At 44.1% G+C, this 15,307-nt stretch overlaps 1 protein-coding gene across 6 annotated transcripts in view; it reads right to left on the minus strand.

Annotated features, from left to right (window-relative positions):
• The window catches only part of NUP93 (nucleoporin 93), a 76,385-nt gene that overhangs the window by 27,384 nt on the left and 33,694 nt on the right, over nt 1-15,307 (minus strand). For 4 of the 6 annotated variants that reach the window (XM_027698192.1, XM_027698193.1, XM_027698194.1 and 1 more), the window contains exon 4: nt 1,605-1,667. In XM_027698192.1, the coding sequence (XP_027553993.1) occupies nt 1,605-1,667 (63 nt within the window). Of the gene's footprint in view, nt 1-1,604; nt 1,668-11,372; nt 11,624-14,421; nt 14,579-15,307 lie in introns of those variants that run through there. The other 2 variants (XM_027698195.1, XM_027698196.1) reach the window with 2 other exon arrangements.

A 15,307-nucleotide genomic window follows, 5' to 3' on the forward strand; every position in this document is an offset into this window, starting at 1 on the left:
AATAGCAACTACATAAATCAATCAGGTCAGCCCTCAGGAGCTAATGATGTACTGCATATTATTTTTACAGGTTTCGTGTTCAGGTACAGGGGGATTTGGAAAGTAGGTGTGTGTGGAATTAAGACAACTCTCACACACCTCCAGCTGGTAAAAGAGGGAAACTGTGTCTCTGCCATGGTACTGCAGTACACAAATCTGAGCAGGCTGGAAATCAATGGGCTTGCTCCTTTAACTGAACAGCACACACAATACATCCAGGTCATCACTGATCCCTGTGGCTTGTTGAGACTTAACTTCTCTTATGACAACTAGCTTTTCACCTCCCCAGAGGCTACAAAGGTCTGACTCACTGTGCTCCTAACAGAGATGTGTGTTTATTGCCCATAATTCATTTTCAGGTCTTTACCAGTATGTTTTTCTTTTAAATGGGAAATAGGATAAAATAAAAGTTAAAAGTATTACAGGGAAATTAACCAGTGCCGAAGAATCAGAAAGTCTCTCTCATTAGGAATGTAACTCAGGAAAGCCCATAGGAAATATCATATCCCAAGAAAAAAACATCCTTTTACCTTGAAAATGGCTGATGTACTATATTGTCTTCAGATTCAATTGGGAACACATGGAAGGAAACAGCTCAATAATCCTTATTTTGGCAATAGCATTAGGATAGAGAAGATGCTTCACTACCTTTCCTGTTATTGTTGGGGTGAGACTAATAGCCTTGGGTATACTGGGACAGGAAATAAGAATGTCTCCACTAATTCTAAGCAGAGAATAAGCTGTATTGTGTCTTCCACTTCTTTCTCTTTCACATAGCTCTGTGCAGCAAATGTCTTGCTTGCTAAGTAAGTTTTTCATCTCTTTGCAGTCCACTGTTAGGACATTGTCAATTAATGGGCAGAGTGTTCCCCAGAATAAATCAATTGATGAGAGACAGTGACATTTGGCAAACATTTAATTCACGTGCATGTATGCAACTAGAGCATAAGATCTGTGTTTCTTTGTTTTGTTATATAAATTGACTTCATACTTTCATGGTAGGATATAGGTCTCATCCCTACCTTCACTATAATAATTTTAACAGACTTTTAAATATGCTTCCATAATTGCAGTATAATTACATGTAATCAAAATAATTTAATAATGCTCAAGTACTATTTCTTATCATTTGAAAGAAACACGGGCTCAGTTCTAAACCTGATGCCCGAAGTGTACGTGGAGGGAAACAATAAGCATTAGGAAGCATGGAATGACATCTCCAAGGAGCAGTTTTAAGACAAACAACAGGAAGTGTTTTTCCACACTGCATAATTCAATTGTGAAAATCATTGCCCCAGAACATGACAGATACCAAAAGTATAAACAGATTCAGAAACAGGATCAGATGAATTTCACATCAGAAAACAAGTTGCAGCTCAGATCATCTTCAAAACAACTACTTGTTTGGAGGTGAAAAGACAGGAAATGAACAGGGGAAGGTCAACTCTAACTTTTTCTTACACACTAAGTACTGGTTCCTTTCAAAGGAAGAAAACTGGACTCTGCAATTGTCTCCCTTTTTTGTTTTTGTTTTAAGGGAAAAATGGTGCTTTATTCCCACTTACCCTCCTCCTGGACTCTTCAATGGCCGAGAGCAATGCATTATCTTTTTCATTTTTCAGGAATCCCTGCAGAAAAGGAGAAACAGAGCTTCAGACAACAAATCAGCCTTGCACTCTCATCAGATACATATTGCAGTACTCAGCTCTTTCAGTACTCAGAGCTCTCTCCCCAGTCCACTCTGGAGAAGTTTAAAGGTCACTTTACTTCACCAGAGGTACAGTAAGATGCCCATACAGAGCAATGTGAAAATGAAAATGCATTAATCCCCTCTTTTAATATGCATTAAATCCTAGTGAAATGTCCTGCTTCTATTCTCTTTTATCTCCGTGTCCCAGCATCTGCTTCCTCTTGCTCTCCATTTGAGGGAGCTGGGATGAAAGCTGGTAGGAGTGATAAGCCAAGATAAGATTGTTGGACTTGAGTATGCTGAAAAAAATAAAAGAGGCTTTGACTTGGCAGCTTCAGGCAGAAGTGGAGCTCTTGGAGGACCGATGGGAACTGTGAAAAAGAGCCTTAAAAATAGTCAGTTGAGGAAGGATGGAAATAACTAAACAGTTGGAAAGTATATAGAAAAAGTTTATCACACAGCCTCTCTCCATGCATACAGCTGGAGTAAGTAAAAAAGAAGAATTGTCTTTGTAATTTTCAGCATATCAGTAAATCTCAAAGAGGTTGGGTGTACATGAACAGCCTGATTTAGATGAGCTGTTAGCTCCTTATCTCCAAGGTTACCTTTATGACCTATACTAGGAAATATAAAATAGTTTTAACTTTAAACAAGTAGCCAGGTAAACTGCAGTAACATACAGAGGCAACACTCAGGATACATTTATCACACCTTAACTTGAATACCTTTATTTTGCATTTTCACTGTTACATCACCAATTAAACCAAGTTGATTTGTACTCCCACACTTCAACTTAATCAGTATTCAGATCATAAAAAAGAAAAAGCCTTTGTCTCCCTCTGAAGTAATCAACTATAAATTATCAACTCCATTAAGTGCTAATATCTTAAAAGCCTGTATGCTCATTACACAGCTCTAAAACTAAAAGCTGCTAACAAACCCAGAGTGGGAACTCAATGGACCACACTGTGCTTTTATAAAGAGAATACACAATTGCAGCAGTGACCAACTGAATTTGTCAGGAATCAGGAGGTTTTTGTGCCTTCCATTCTCCCCATCTTCCTGCAAAGAATCCCTGTGCTGTCACAGGGAGATTTGGGCCACTGGAAAAATATATCCATGGTAGGTCTTAGAAACAGCCCTGCAGCACAAATACATAATACCACAGGTATCACAGACTACTACTCTGGGAGTGAGAAGCATTTGAAATCCCCCCAAACTGAAGAAGTCTGGCAGGAAACTGCCCCATCAGTGTTCTTTCTGCCTGCCCTCCTGCTGCCCAGCACCAGCACGGGGAACAAGGGGCATTGCTTCCTTTCCTTTTGAAACATGTAGAACAAGCATTTGAGATACATGGGACAGGCTGTGACCCCCTCCAGCCACAAATAGGAATGTGACCCCTTTCTGTACATCAGGGGGAGAATAAACTGCCATCCTCCAAGACAGCCCAGACACAGCCCCTGGGTCACACCCGGACGGGAGGGGTCACTGCCACCCAGCCTGGCCTTCCTTTCACCAGCCACCAGGCCCTGCTTTATTTTTAGGCAACGCCTGCAGAGAAATCACGGTCACACTCTGAAAAGGGGAAGCTAAATCCAGATCCTTGCACACGTCTGGGGACCAACTATTCCAGCAGCTGTCACTGAGACGAGGGTTGCCGCAGCCACCGAACTGGGCCAAGCCCCAACCTTGGCTCTGTGCAGGAGAGGTGGGGAGGGATGGGGACATGCTTTGTAAGGCTTGTCCACGTCTGCGTGGGTGGAAGGACTTTGGAAGGGCAACAAGTTTGTTGGGCTTTTTTTGGGGTTTTGATTTTTTTTTTTGCTTCATTTCCCTGCCTCCAACCTGAAGTGAGGAAAAGTTATCTGGAATCCTGGAATTTAAACAAGCAGTGCTTCTAGACCTTCAAAACACACACAAACATATGAGCAGAAGAGACAGCTACGTTTCTGATGGCAGGGATGTGATGCTGCAGAGGACAGCGTGCTTGCTGTATGCTGACAACACTGCTAATTGTACAGGCAAAACCAGCCCCATCCCCAACACCCAGACCTGTGGCTGTCTGGACACACCGTGGGGTGGGAGCTCGCAGAGGTCCTGGATGCCTGGCTCCCTGCTCATTCTGTGAGCACTGGGCTCCTGAGAGCCCCAAGAGATATGAGTCCTACCTTTATTGCCCTCGGTTTCCCCTCTGTCCTTGGAGGGATGTGTGCCCTGAGCTGAGCAGGTACCTGCCTAGAAATGTGCACAGCATCAACGGAGTAATTTAAGACGTGCTTGAACTTCCCTTGATGTCAGTAAATCCAGGCTGAGTGTTTTAATGAAACCACCCAGCTCCCAGAGAGTTCACTGGGTCCATTTAAGGGATTACATTACACTGAATGCCAATTAGAGGATGATAATTGTCTTTTTCAATCTCAAAAACTACTCTTTTAGCAAAAGAAAATCCTCACACATTCCAAATAATATCTGTAATGCCTCACTGAGGAGAGGTACATTTTAAAAAGGTTGCCCTGTGTCTTGTGCTAAACATTATGACTGTAGCATGACAACTGCTGCTTCAGTTAATTACAGGCTAATTGTTAAACCTCAGAAGAGGGAGTTTCAGTAACTGATGCTGGAGCTCCTGTTGCTGCTCATGAGACTGCTTCTGCTTCGTTAGGCCAAACAAGAGCTCCTGGGGGTGTCACTCCAGGCTTCGGTGGCCAGAATTTCACTCGTTAAGAAAGCGAGGGGTGTCTGGCTGCTGGATTCCCCGGGTTTATCCTATTGCCACCTAGTGGTGCACTACACTTTGGTCACTGGACACGGAGATTTCATGGACATGCACAAATGCACACAAGTGTGCCCCTGCTGTAGGAAAAAGCAGAGCTCTGGAACACGGACGGGTAGAAAGATGGACGAGATGTGCTTTACGTTAGAGAGCTTTGGTCCTCAAAAACCCCGGGCCACAACTTTAAGGGCTCACATATCTCTTAAGGAGTCTGGGCTGTGAGCAGTGCAGGTTGTGCTCACCAGTCACATCTGCCCTAAAAGCTTTCCACGGTCCCAGAGGCGAGGTTTGACTTTGCCAGGAACGCTCGCAGACTGTACCAAGGGTAGGGCGGCGCAGCTCAGCACACACGGGGAGCACACGGCCCAGATGGCAGGAGCTGCCCTCTCAGGGGAGATGCTCCTGCCTGCACGGCGAGTAACGAGACACGGCGGGCATCCAGGGAGGGGAGAACAGAGATTGTTGTCAGAAGACAAAAGGTTATTTTGCGGCGGCAGATGACAAAGACAGGAACAGCCAACACAAGAATCACTGAATCCTCAGAGGCAAAATCCTCACCTTGCAGCTCCCCGTGCACAAGCTCTGCCCTCACAGGGCTCCCAACATAGCCTGGATTTTGCTTGAAAATTAAAATGAAGGTTTGCTCACAGAGCCCTAATGTCACATCACTGTGCCCTCCTTTAGCGAGTGGCTTTTGATTTTCCTCTGTTACTGTGGGACTCCCACACATTCTTCCTGTGCTTAGTTCAGAAGGGAAGCAGCACAAGTCTTCTCCACCACCAGTTCTCTGCAAAACTCGCTGCTGAATGTTTCCCACACGCCATTTGTACAATATCCGATGCGATGGTGTTTGCAAAACAGGGACACAGGCACAGAAACACACTCACTCTCCCACCTTCAGGTTCCCGTTTGCAGTTAGTCCTGCCTGCTCTTACATGTCTACTGACTCACAGCATCTTTCCCAAGCACGTTGCAGATCCTCTTGGGTCTCTTACACCTTGAATTCCAGGGTGATCTTCTCAGATGCTCCCATTTCTGCTGAAATCCAGACCCGCTCTGCCTTGCTCAAGGATGGTTTGCAGAAGAGGCCCCACCAGCAGAAGGCCAGGTGTCTGTGTACCCCCGCTGTAGCCTGTGCCACCTCCCTGTTCTCATCTCCCTCCTTACCGCACTCTTATTTCTCCTCTCAAACAACCACTGACACAGACTGATCTGACAGGAACCGACACCTGCCTTGCTCCAGCCTGAATTCCAGCAAGAAAAGTGTTCCAGTAATTCATTATCTGTATGAAAGGGCACCCACACACGCACCGATGGTCCCTTTTTGACAGGAGACTGAAAGTCTCCTCCATTTACTGCAGTAAATGAGGTTAGTAAACTCTCCTGGCTGAGAGAAGTCTCTTAATTACTTTCATCAGCCAGGCCATACTTTTAATACTTGATCTTGGTATTCAAGCTGTCAAGAGAAGGTGAATGTTGCCAAGTACTATACTGAGGCCTTGGATGTTGACAGCAATGGTTACTTTTTCACTGGCAGAGAAAGAAAGAAGAAAATGAAATGAACAATCTGGGACCATTTCAAGTCAATTGCTCTTCAATTAAAATATTTCCAAGTGCTGGATTTCCAGTAGATCCAGTGAATTCAGCAGGGATGGTTAACAAAAATCACCCTTCAGCAAAGGTTTGGGCACAGTAGCTACAGGTGAAGCACCTGAATTTATTATCTCTGCTAGAGATAATTGTTAAACATTGTTAAATATAATTCTACTGCAAATGTGGACATGTCCTGAGGTGGTGCACCCTGGCACAGCCCTCCTGGTCATGCTCTCTCTGGAACCAGAAAATGAAGCAAAGCTACCTGGAACCCACTGCCACAATAGTAACCCTTACTATGTATTATTGCTTTTTTAATACAAATTATTGTTTGTGCTGACACAAGCATCAGTGCTTGCTGGCTGGCTTTAAGTAGATTGGCCAAAGGGCCCATAAGCCATGGGGTGGCCAGTTATTGTATTCCTGAGGATGGGGACATGCCAGGGTAGCATGGGCAGTGTTTTCCTCCATTCACTCTTCCTTTGCATGCATGACACCGGTGCCTCTTGGAAGCCTCCACAGGTCTTCTCAGGATTTGTTTTGCAGAAAGCATCAGTTTTTGCTAAAGCCATGCAGATAAGCAGCTTCCCTACAGACCTTGGCCAGTGTAACGCTGTGTCCTCCAAAGCAACAAGGCAGCTGCCCAAAGATCAGCTACTGAGCACAACCAGCCAAAGGACACTTGTGAAATTGGCTTTCTCCTTGGAGAACTTCACATGGCAAAACTGCTACAGGGTCAAAGGAGACTGAGGGCCCGAGTGCAGAAATTCCCAGAGAAGAAGAGAACCCAAGGAAGGGTTCAGTCAGCATCGCTTCACAGCTGCCTGAGAGACAAGGATTGAATGACACAGACACAAAGGTGCACTGGAAAGGACGGTCTGACGAGGCTCATCCCGTAGCTCTGTACATTGTTCAGTTTAAGGATTTGGCAATACAAAATTTCCCCAGCCTAAGACAGCTGCACTTGTCAAACTACAACGTGCATTTCTCACCTTCCTTACCATCACGTTTAGAGTGGGAAATCCTGAAGCATTTTTAATTCACTGTTGACTGAACGGGAGAAGAAGCAGGGGGAAAAAAGCAGAAGGGTTTGCAGTTTGCTAAGACCCAAGTTGTTGCATCAGAGACTTTCAAAGCAACAGCCATGCTGGAGCTGAAGAAGTAAAAACATGTAGGTGAACAAAAAATCCTGCTAATACAGCCAAACACTGGGCTTGGGGAAGATTTGCTGCTCTGCTACCTGCCTTCACAGGGGTGTTGAACCACATTGCCCCAAGCACCATGACTGTGCTCCACGCTTGTAGCCAACACTCGTGTTCAATGGGTTTGAGAGCCAAGTTAGGAGAGTTCTTCCCCACCCCGCAAGCAGAGAGCACTTGATTGGCACCAAGTCATTAAAATACACAAAGTACAACCTCCTCTCTGCTCCACTGCATGACTAGCAACAATTTTAAAGATTACTTCAGGGGTTTTTTAAGTGGCTTTCCACTCCAGCAAAATCAAATTTTGCAGAGCTGCAGTACTGTCTCCTTTCCTGCTGGAGAACCAGCAACCTGGACCTCACCCCAGCAGCAGCAGGAATTGATGCAGTCCGTGGTGCAGAACAGAGAGGGGCACCTCCATTTGCCCACGAGCCTCTTCCACGGGCTCTGTGCTCTGCAGAAGATGCACAGCAGCACCCTTTGCCAGAGATAAGTCCTGGGGTGGGAACAGGGCTTCCCTGCCCCACCATCAGCATGCTGTTGATGCAGTGCCCAGGTTTGAACACAGCCTTTAATCCGTGTTGCAGAGTGAGCTTTAGGCAAATATTTACAAAGTGGTCTCCGCCACAGGCTAGCGCCAGCAATTCAAAAATCTAGTACATTTTTTGGTATTATTTTACTGTTTTAGACTGTTTGATCTGTGAAACTCATGCAGTTTTCACACTAATCTTCAGACCGTATCCAGGAACATTGGATTTTACTGTGTTGGATAAATATCATTATTCCTTCTAGCCGTGACAGGAAAAACTCAAACTGCCGAAAGAAGCACTCCTCGGGAAATCACAGCTCAGCTCTGACAGAAGCAGGGGCAGATGGTGCACGCTCTTTGACTCTTGCTGGGCCTCTTTGGATCTGGCAAGTGAACACTGGAAATGCGTTCCTTAGACATATAGGCTCGGAGGGAAGAAATACAAATACCTCTCAGCTCCCTCATCAGCCAGGACAGCGTCCATCGAGTGCAGAAGGCTAATCCCAAACCATCAGTTAATATCAAACCATCCCCAGCACTGAGAGGCACCACCACCTCCCACACCCAACCGCAGTCCTCCCCAACACATCTGCAGCACGTGGCCGTCAAGGAGAGCGCAAGGTGTCTGTAGGGAACAGAAGAAACATTTACCATGAAACATACAGGGAGCACAGCTTTGTCACACTGGAAAGGCCTAGAAAAATACCACTGCTCAGATTTCCCGTTGGAATATTGTGCCTCAGCAGCCCCAAAAATGGAACTCTTTCCTACGTGGCACTGCTTGTTCTGCATATGAACAGAGATCATCACTGTTGGCACAAAACACGACTCCGCTCAGTTTTGCTTTTTTCTAATTCAACATAGGATGCTCAGCAACTTCAGGCTGTCATGCACTATGGGATTTCAATATTTCACTTAAAATTGTACTTACAAGTAGGTTAACTCCTAACAACACAGAAATTCAATGCAGTGCTCCTGTGTATTTTAAGATTTTACAAAATATGTCAGATTGGCAATATCTAAAAAATCCGAGCGGAATGATTAAAACGAGCGAAGTAGGACTCTGTTCTAAAAAACACCACAGTATATCAGCCATCACAATATGTATAATTTATATATTGCTTACACAGTGTACCTTGTTATTAAAATATCAGTAATTATCCATACTATTTGTTGTGTCTTTCCCCTCCATCAGAGTGAAATGAAAATAACTTCAATTGCACAGATCAGTCTCTCATTCTCAGGCTCTACAAATCGTTGCCGTGTCATGTCGGTCTGCGCAGTGCATGGGAATGCTGTTAGAAGAGGGTTTAGTAGGCTTTTTTCAGAGGCACAAACACTTTAATGGCATAAAACTAAGATAATACCTTTTTTAATCTAAAATTTTACAGCAAAGTTGCTCAGAATGAGATTCTCTTTCACATACAACTATCAGCCTCCACTGCACAGATCATTTTTGACAGCAATTGTTAATTCAACACAAAAGTAGTGTAAGCAACAGCGCTGCCTTCTCTAGTGATCCTCTCTTTCTCCCCAGGCATGTTCTCATTTTCTTTCTCTCTACAATACAACTGGGAGTGGTTCAACAAGAATCCAGGTCCTACCAAGCTAAAAAGCACCAAGGAGATACGTGTAAAATACAAAGTCTTGAATAGCCCTAACCTGCTTAGAGGTCACGCAAAGAACAGAAGGAAGAACAATGAAAAAATATATCTGAACCAGAAAAAGAAGGTGGACAGACTCTTGCCTGCCAACTATGGCAGTAGGAAACGTTCCTCAAGAGCTACCAAAAGGAGCATGTTCAGCGGGCTGACACTGGTACATCCCACCTGAAAGCATCTCAGACGGAGTTTGGGTTTGTCTTAATGAAGTGTCACAAAGGAAACTGAACCCAACGCTACCTCCCTTGGAATACACCTTCTCCGGCGAGGGAAGCTCTCCACACACATCAGGCCAACAGGACCCACAGGAAGCCCATCTCCTTTGGCACCAGCATTTCACCATCAGCACAGAGCGAACGGACCACACAATCTGAAATCTGAGCTCATTCATCACATTTCCAAATCCATGGCTACCTGTTTTCCTCAACGTTTTTTAAATGCAGGGGGATGAGCTTTGCTCAGCGCTCTGACGAGTGGCTACAGTCTCTGAGCTACACACATCCTTTCCACAGCATCATGATTAAAAAATACAACCCTACAGAAATCACAAACACATCAAGAGATCCACAATCAAAGCAAAACTCAGGGCTTTGCCTTTTTTTGAATTCATTTAAAACAAATTAAATTATGAGGTAATTCCAACGGGTTTGAGATCCACGATGCAACCCTATATTAAAAATATTTATGGCACGTAAACAAAGATAATTTCTGATCATCTACCGAAAGAAGCTCTTATATCCGCCTCTCCGGAATCATGCTTTTTAAGGGAATGCTGTGAAAAAAACTACAGAGTTAAATGACTCAGTATCTTTATCTTCATTGCACAGTCATCACTGAGGCTGTAATGTAATACCTCTTGCTGAAAACATCCTCGCACCAGGCAGGACGGCCTCGAATCAAGCCATCCAAACTAATCTCACTGATGACGCCATTTTCTTGTTCCTTTTGCTGCCATTTTAGCACCGTGGCTCCTCCACAGCTCCTCGAGAAGTGGCTGCACGCTCGCCCCTTCGGAGAGGAAACCACGCTCAAAAAAACCACAGTGACAAACAAAACCTGCACGTTGGATTTGTGCCTGTGTCACGTCCTCGCCTGGCAGGGCAGGGCAGGGCAGGGCCGGGGCACAGTTGCCATTGCAGACCACACCTCAATGCCACTGCACCCAGAGCTGGCCAGGAGCCCCCCGAGATGGTGTGAGCTGAGAGACCAGCCCCTGGAAATCCATCAGCACCACACAGAAAACTGAGGGAAGACGAGTGCCCAGCCCTGTTACAGGAGGACAGTCTTCCCCCTGAACCCCACAGAAAACACTAGCTAATAGGGGAGTAGTTTGAAAAGAAAAGCAAAAGGCATAAAGGAGGCACTGACGAGCTTGCAGTGTCTGCTGCTGGACTAATTGTACATTAGCATCGACACATAGGCAGCCACAATAACCCCCACACAACCTGGCAGCAGCAAATTCATTTCTCAGGATCGTATTGGAAAGTCAAACTGCCACCTCTATCAGTCCATGAAGTATTTCCCATCCCGAAATGACACATTTCTGATGGATCGCCAGCAAGAGGGGCAAATTATTAAACAAACCTGCGGCTCATTAACACCCAGCCCCTCCTCTAACCCACTTCTGAGAATTTTAGTGCAGTCCTTTGGTCTCCCCCACCCCTGGTAAGTGCTTTATCCCTCTGCCTGTCTGACTGGGAGCACGTAACCTTGCTGCTTGTGGGAAACAGGGATGCTCTAAGGATTGTTTGGGAACCAAAACATGAGTGATATTCGCACACCTCTTCCTTCACAATTTCAGATGCGCAGAAACAGTTAAATGCCTTTGAGTTGGCCTGAAACTGTTTGTAAAAAAATATTAATGAAAAAAATGGGTTCTCTTTACCTCCTCTGGATGCAGGCAGCGAGCCTGGCAGCGCTGAGCCTGACACGCTCCCTGTTCTCAGGCTGACTCAAGCAGAAGGATTTCGGCTGCCGTGCCCCCATCCCGGAGCTGAAAGCCTGTGCACTGCCTTCCTGAACGTTCCTCAGGAGCACTAGTTATCTTTCTGCTTCGGTAAAAAGAAAAGCCAAGCGACATCTTCCAGCCTCCATCTGCGTCTCAGACAGAGGGAGTGAGGCACGAACGCTCCTCGCTGCCTCCGAGGGACAACGCCTGGTTCAGAGCCATCAAACCCCTGTCAGCACCGGGAATGCGACAACCCAGTCACACCAGGATGCAAATCCCAAACCCGGCATAGGTGGCTCTCCCCAGTGCTTCACCTCCACAAAGGGGTTTCCCCGTTAACGTTTCTCTTGCATTTTGAAGTCTCCTTGGGAAAAACCCACACGGGGAAAGAAAACCTTTCCCAAGTTAAATTTACTTTATTTCGCTGATAGCGACCAATGCTACAAAGAAAGAGCCAAGATTACGTGCATTGTGGTGTGAAGAATATAATTTTTTTTTTTAAATACACATTGGCATGTCAAGAAAATGTGCAAATTCCAAGTTCAGACCTCCTAAATAACATGAGATGATTTGGCAAAATCATCCACCCGGGGTTAAAAAAATAAGCCCAAATTAGCTAGCCCATTCTTTTTCAGTATTTGTAAATAAATCATAGCTACTTTGTTCACCTAACAGCTATTTTCAACATGGCAGTGTGTCCCTTGGAATAAAGATAAATATTTTACTGACAGTGAAAGCAAGCAATTTGGAGTTCATACATGCCATGATTTCTTTAAATCCTCAATTTAAACATGCCGTGGTCTTTAGAAATGGTGTTTCCTTTCTACATTACTGATACATTTCACAAAGTTAATTATTTAAATTACCTATGAATTATTAATTACAGATCATTAAACTAAGAAACAGAAGTCTGGAATATGCCTGTAATAATTACAGAATGTATATTTAAAAATGTTAGACACTATAAAGCTCAGAGAGAAAGGCACGTATTAAAATTCTCCGCTGCAATAAACGATATGTTAGAATAAATACTTTACCCTTTCTCAGCTTATTTCTCTCTTATTGTGCAATAAACCTGAGGTTTAAACTTTCCAGACTTGGGGCATGAGAGCGGTGTGCTGAGGATACACCAGAGACAATAGGTTTCCATTTTTCTCCTCGGGCTGTACTCCACCCTGGCTGAGGAACTGTCTAGCAGTGCATGCCTTTATTTGTGCCTTGCATTAACAAGGCACACGAGCCTTCGGACTTCAATGGAAATGAAATGTCAAGTCCAGATGCTGCCAACAGATATCACGGCAAACCCTGCCAGGAGAGACCTACAGCTAATTATTCATTACGGTGCCTCAGTCATTTGCCCATACATTAATTTATGGAGCTTAGTTGAACTCTGTCTCCCACCCACTTCAGACAAAGGAAAATAATTTGCCACACTGTACCAACTGCAAGGATAACCGAGCTGTCTCCCACACAGGGTCAGTGGGGATGGGATGGCTTCCTCCATCTTTTTACACATGCAAACCACACATTTCATTGTCCTTTACTCGATTTCTTGCTGAGCTGCTTTTGTGGCAAGACCCCCTCCCTTTGCACAGGTAATCTGGTTGAAGAGAGACAACTTTTTGGCCATGCTATGCCCCTGTTCTGTGTCTCCCCTTCTGAGCATTTCTCAGTTGACAATAGGAAGAGTGCAGAACGTGGCAATTGGGCACCTTAATACCTGGGGAGGGAGCCCCAAAGGAGGCAAATCACCCTCTGCTGCAAGAACCCAGGTGCTGTCCTGGCACAGCACGTTTTATTAAACTGCTTTTTTCCATATAGAAAAATAGAATTGAAAGGGAAGGAGAAAAAGCAGCCCACCCTCTACTTTTGTCCCAATAGCAAAGGCAGGCAGAACTGCCAGTCTGCTTGCAGCCTCTGAGTCCTCAGATCTGAGAGTATTAAATCAGCTGCCACCCACCCAGCTGGTCACGGCCACCACATTTATATCAATGTTAATTCCCCGACTGCTTCCCTTGACTATGATTTTACTGGCTTAACCCCTTTCATAACGTATCCTATTCACTTCAAAGAGAGGTGGGATCTAGGCTGCAAACTCCAGTTGACTAAGCAAATATACTTCACCACCTCAGTCCAGAAACTAACAAAAAAAAGCAAATCTCTAACTGTCTTCATTTACTTTGTAAGAGTAGAAACATATTCCTTTTTTCATCCCATATTTGAAATCCTTACTTCAAAATAAAATTAAAGAAAGTTTAGTGTGTCTTCTAAATAAATCATAACTGCATCTGTAAGAACAGGGGAAACAGAGTGGACCAGTATCTTCGCACGACAATGAAAACCAAGAGGTAAAAAACCCCCATATAATCAAGTAGCATCTTTATTTTTTGTTTAAAATACTTCCATAGACTTTTCATAGCCTAGGGAAGAGAAAACAGGCATAAAGGCATTCAGAAAGTTATGCTACTGTATTTCTGCTTAAATGAAAAGCAAAGTCAGCAATGTCAAGAGGGTCTTTAAAAAGGCAACACAAATGAAACCCAAAGCAGACGCTGGACTGCCCCACCCAACAGCTGCTCTAGCAAAGAACATTGGAAGGTAAAGGCACAGACCTCCAGGTTTCTTTTCTGTGAGCAAAGGACCATTTCTCCAAAACTACCCACCTGTTCCCTTTTATTACTCACCCACAAATTTAAACAACCTGCAGCAACAGCACAAAGAAAAACCGCCACAGAAGACACCTGAAGGAAAACTCTCTCTTATCAAAGCAAGCTTTTTACCTTCATTTTATATATATTTTAAAAGACAGACATTCCTACCTGTAGATCTCAGTACTGAGGAGTTACAAACCTGTTAATGCTGGCTGTAACTGCCACACTTCAGCTGCCTGGTATTAAGGCTTACACAGCTGTATCTCTCTCTATTAATGTTCAAGTTTTCTCATCTTAAAAAAAAATATATATATATATATATATATAAATCAAACCTGCAAGTCCTGAAATGGCTGAGACAGTCAAGAGTCCAGCAAGACAATAAGAAAGCAGCTGCTTTCCACGGCTGAACACCACTGCCTGCAAAGCATCTATATATTTTTTTCCAGTGGTGCTTTATTCAAATTCTAGGGAAAGCATCAGTCTGAAACCAGTAACTGATGGGAGTAACAGTTTATAGGTTACAGAAGGATATTTTATTGTTAACGGACTGTACCATGTAGGAATTAGGAGGGGGTGAGGCGGCAGGAAGGCGAGAGGAGAGAGATGCTACTATTTTTTTTTCCCCGAGCCACTGCAATTACTCTGATGTGAATTTTTGATGACTTCCGACATATTGCATGGTTAATAATCGTTTCAGCTGTCATGTTTGGTTAATGTGGAAAATGCATTTGCTGCATTGTGATGCAGCACTCCAGCCACAGATTGTAACACCAGTTGTGAAGCTATTCCCTTAACTGAGCTGCATGAATTTGCACATACCATGAGGCTGAAATAAATGGTAGTTTGATTTTTATACAGCAACAGAAAGCTCCTGCCATTTTAGACCTGCAGAGCTGTTGGTACAACTTGTACAGGCATATAATTTTACTGCATATTAATTGGTGTTGATGTTCTTTAAAGGGGAGCTTTGATTCTCTATTGTTTTGCTGGGTTTGGTTATTTAGCAGTTAAAAGACTGAGATCCTATTTACATTAAACATCACTCTTTTTTGTAGCTTTGAACAGGTTATTTAACTGTAAGCCTATATCCATCAATGAAACTGTCAGCACTACAGAAATGCAGCCCTGTTATTCATACAGGCTCAACCTACTTCTTCCTCCATACCACACTTAAGAATGTGTGTATACATAACCTTGACTTACAAATATTGCACATGA

The sequence above is a fragment of the Neopelma chrysocephalum genome, unplaced genomic scaffold (genome assembly GCF_003984885.1).
Source record: "Neopelma chrysocephalum unplaced genomic scaffold, ASM398488v2 Primary Assembly neopelma1_125, whole genome shotgun sequence".
Classification (NCBI taxonomy): domain Eukaryota; kingdom Metazoa; phylum Chordata; class Aves; order Passeriformes; family Pipridae; genus Neopelma; species Neopelma chrysocephalum.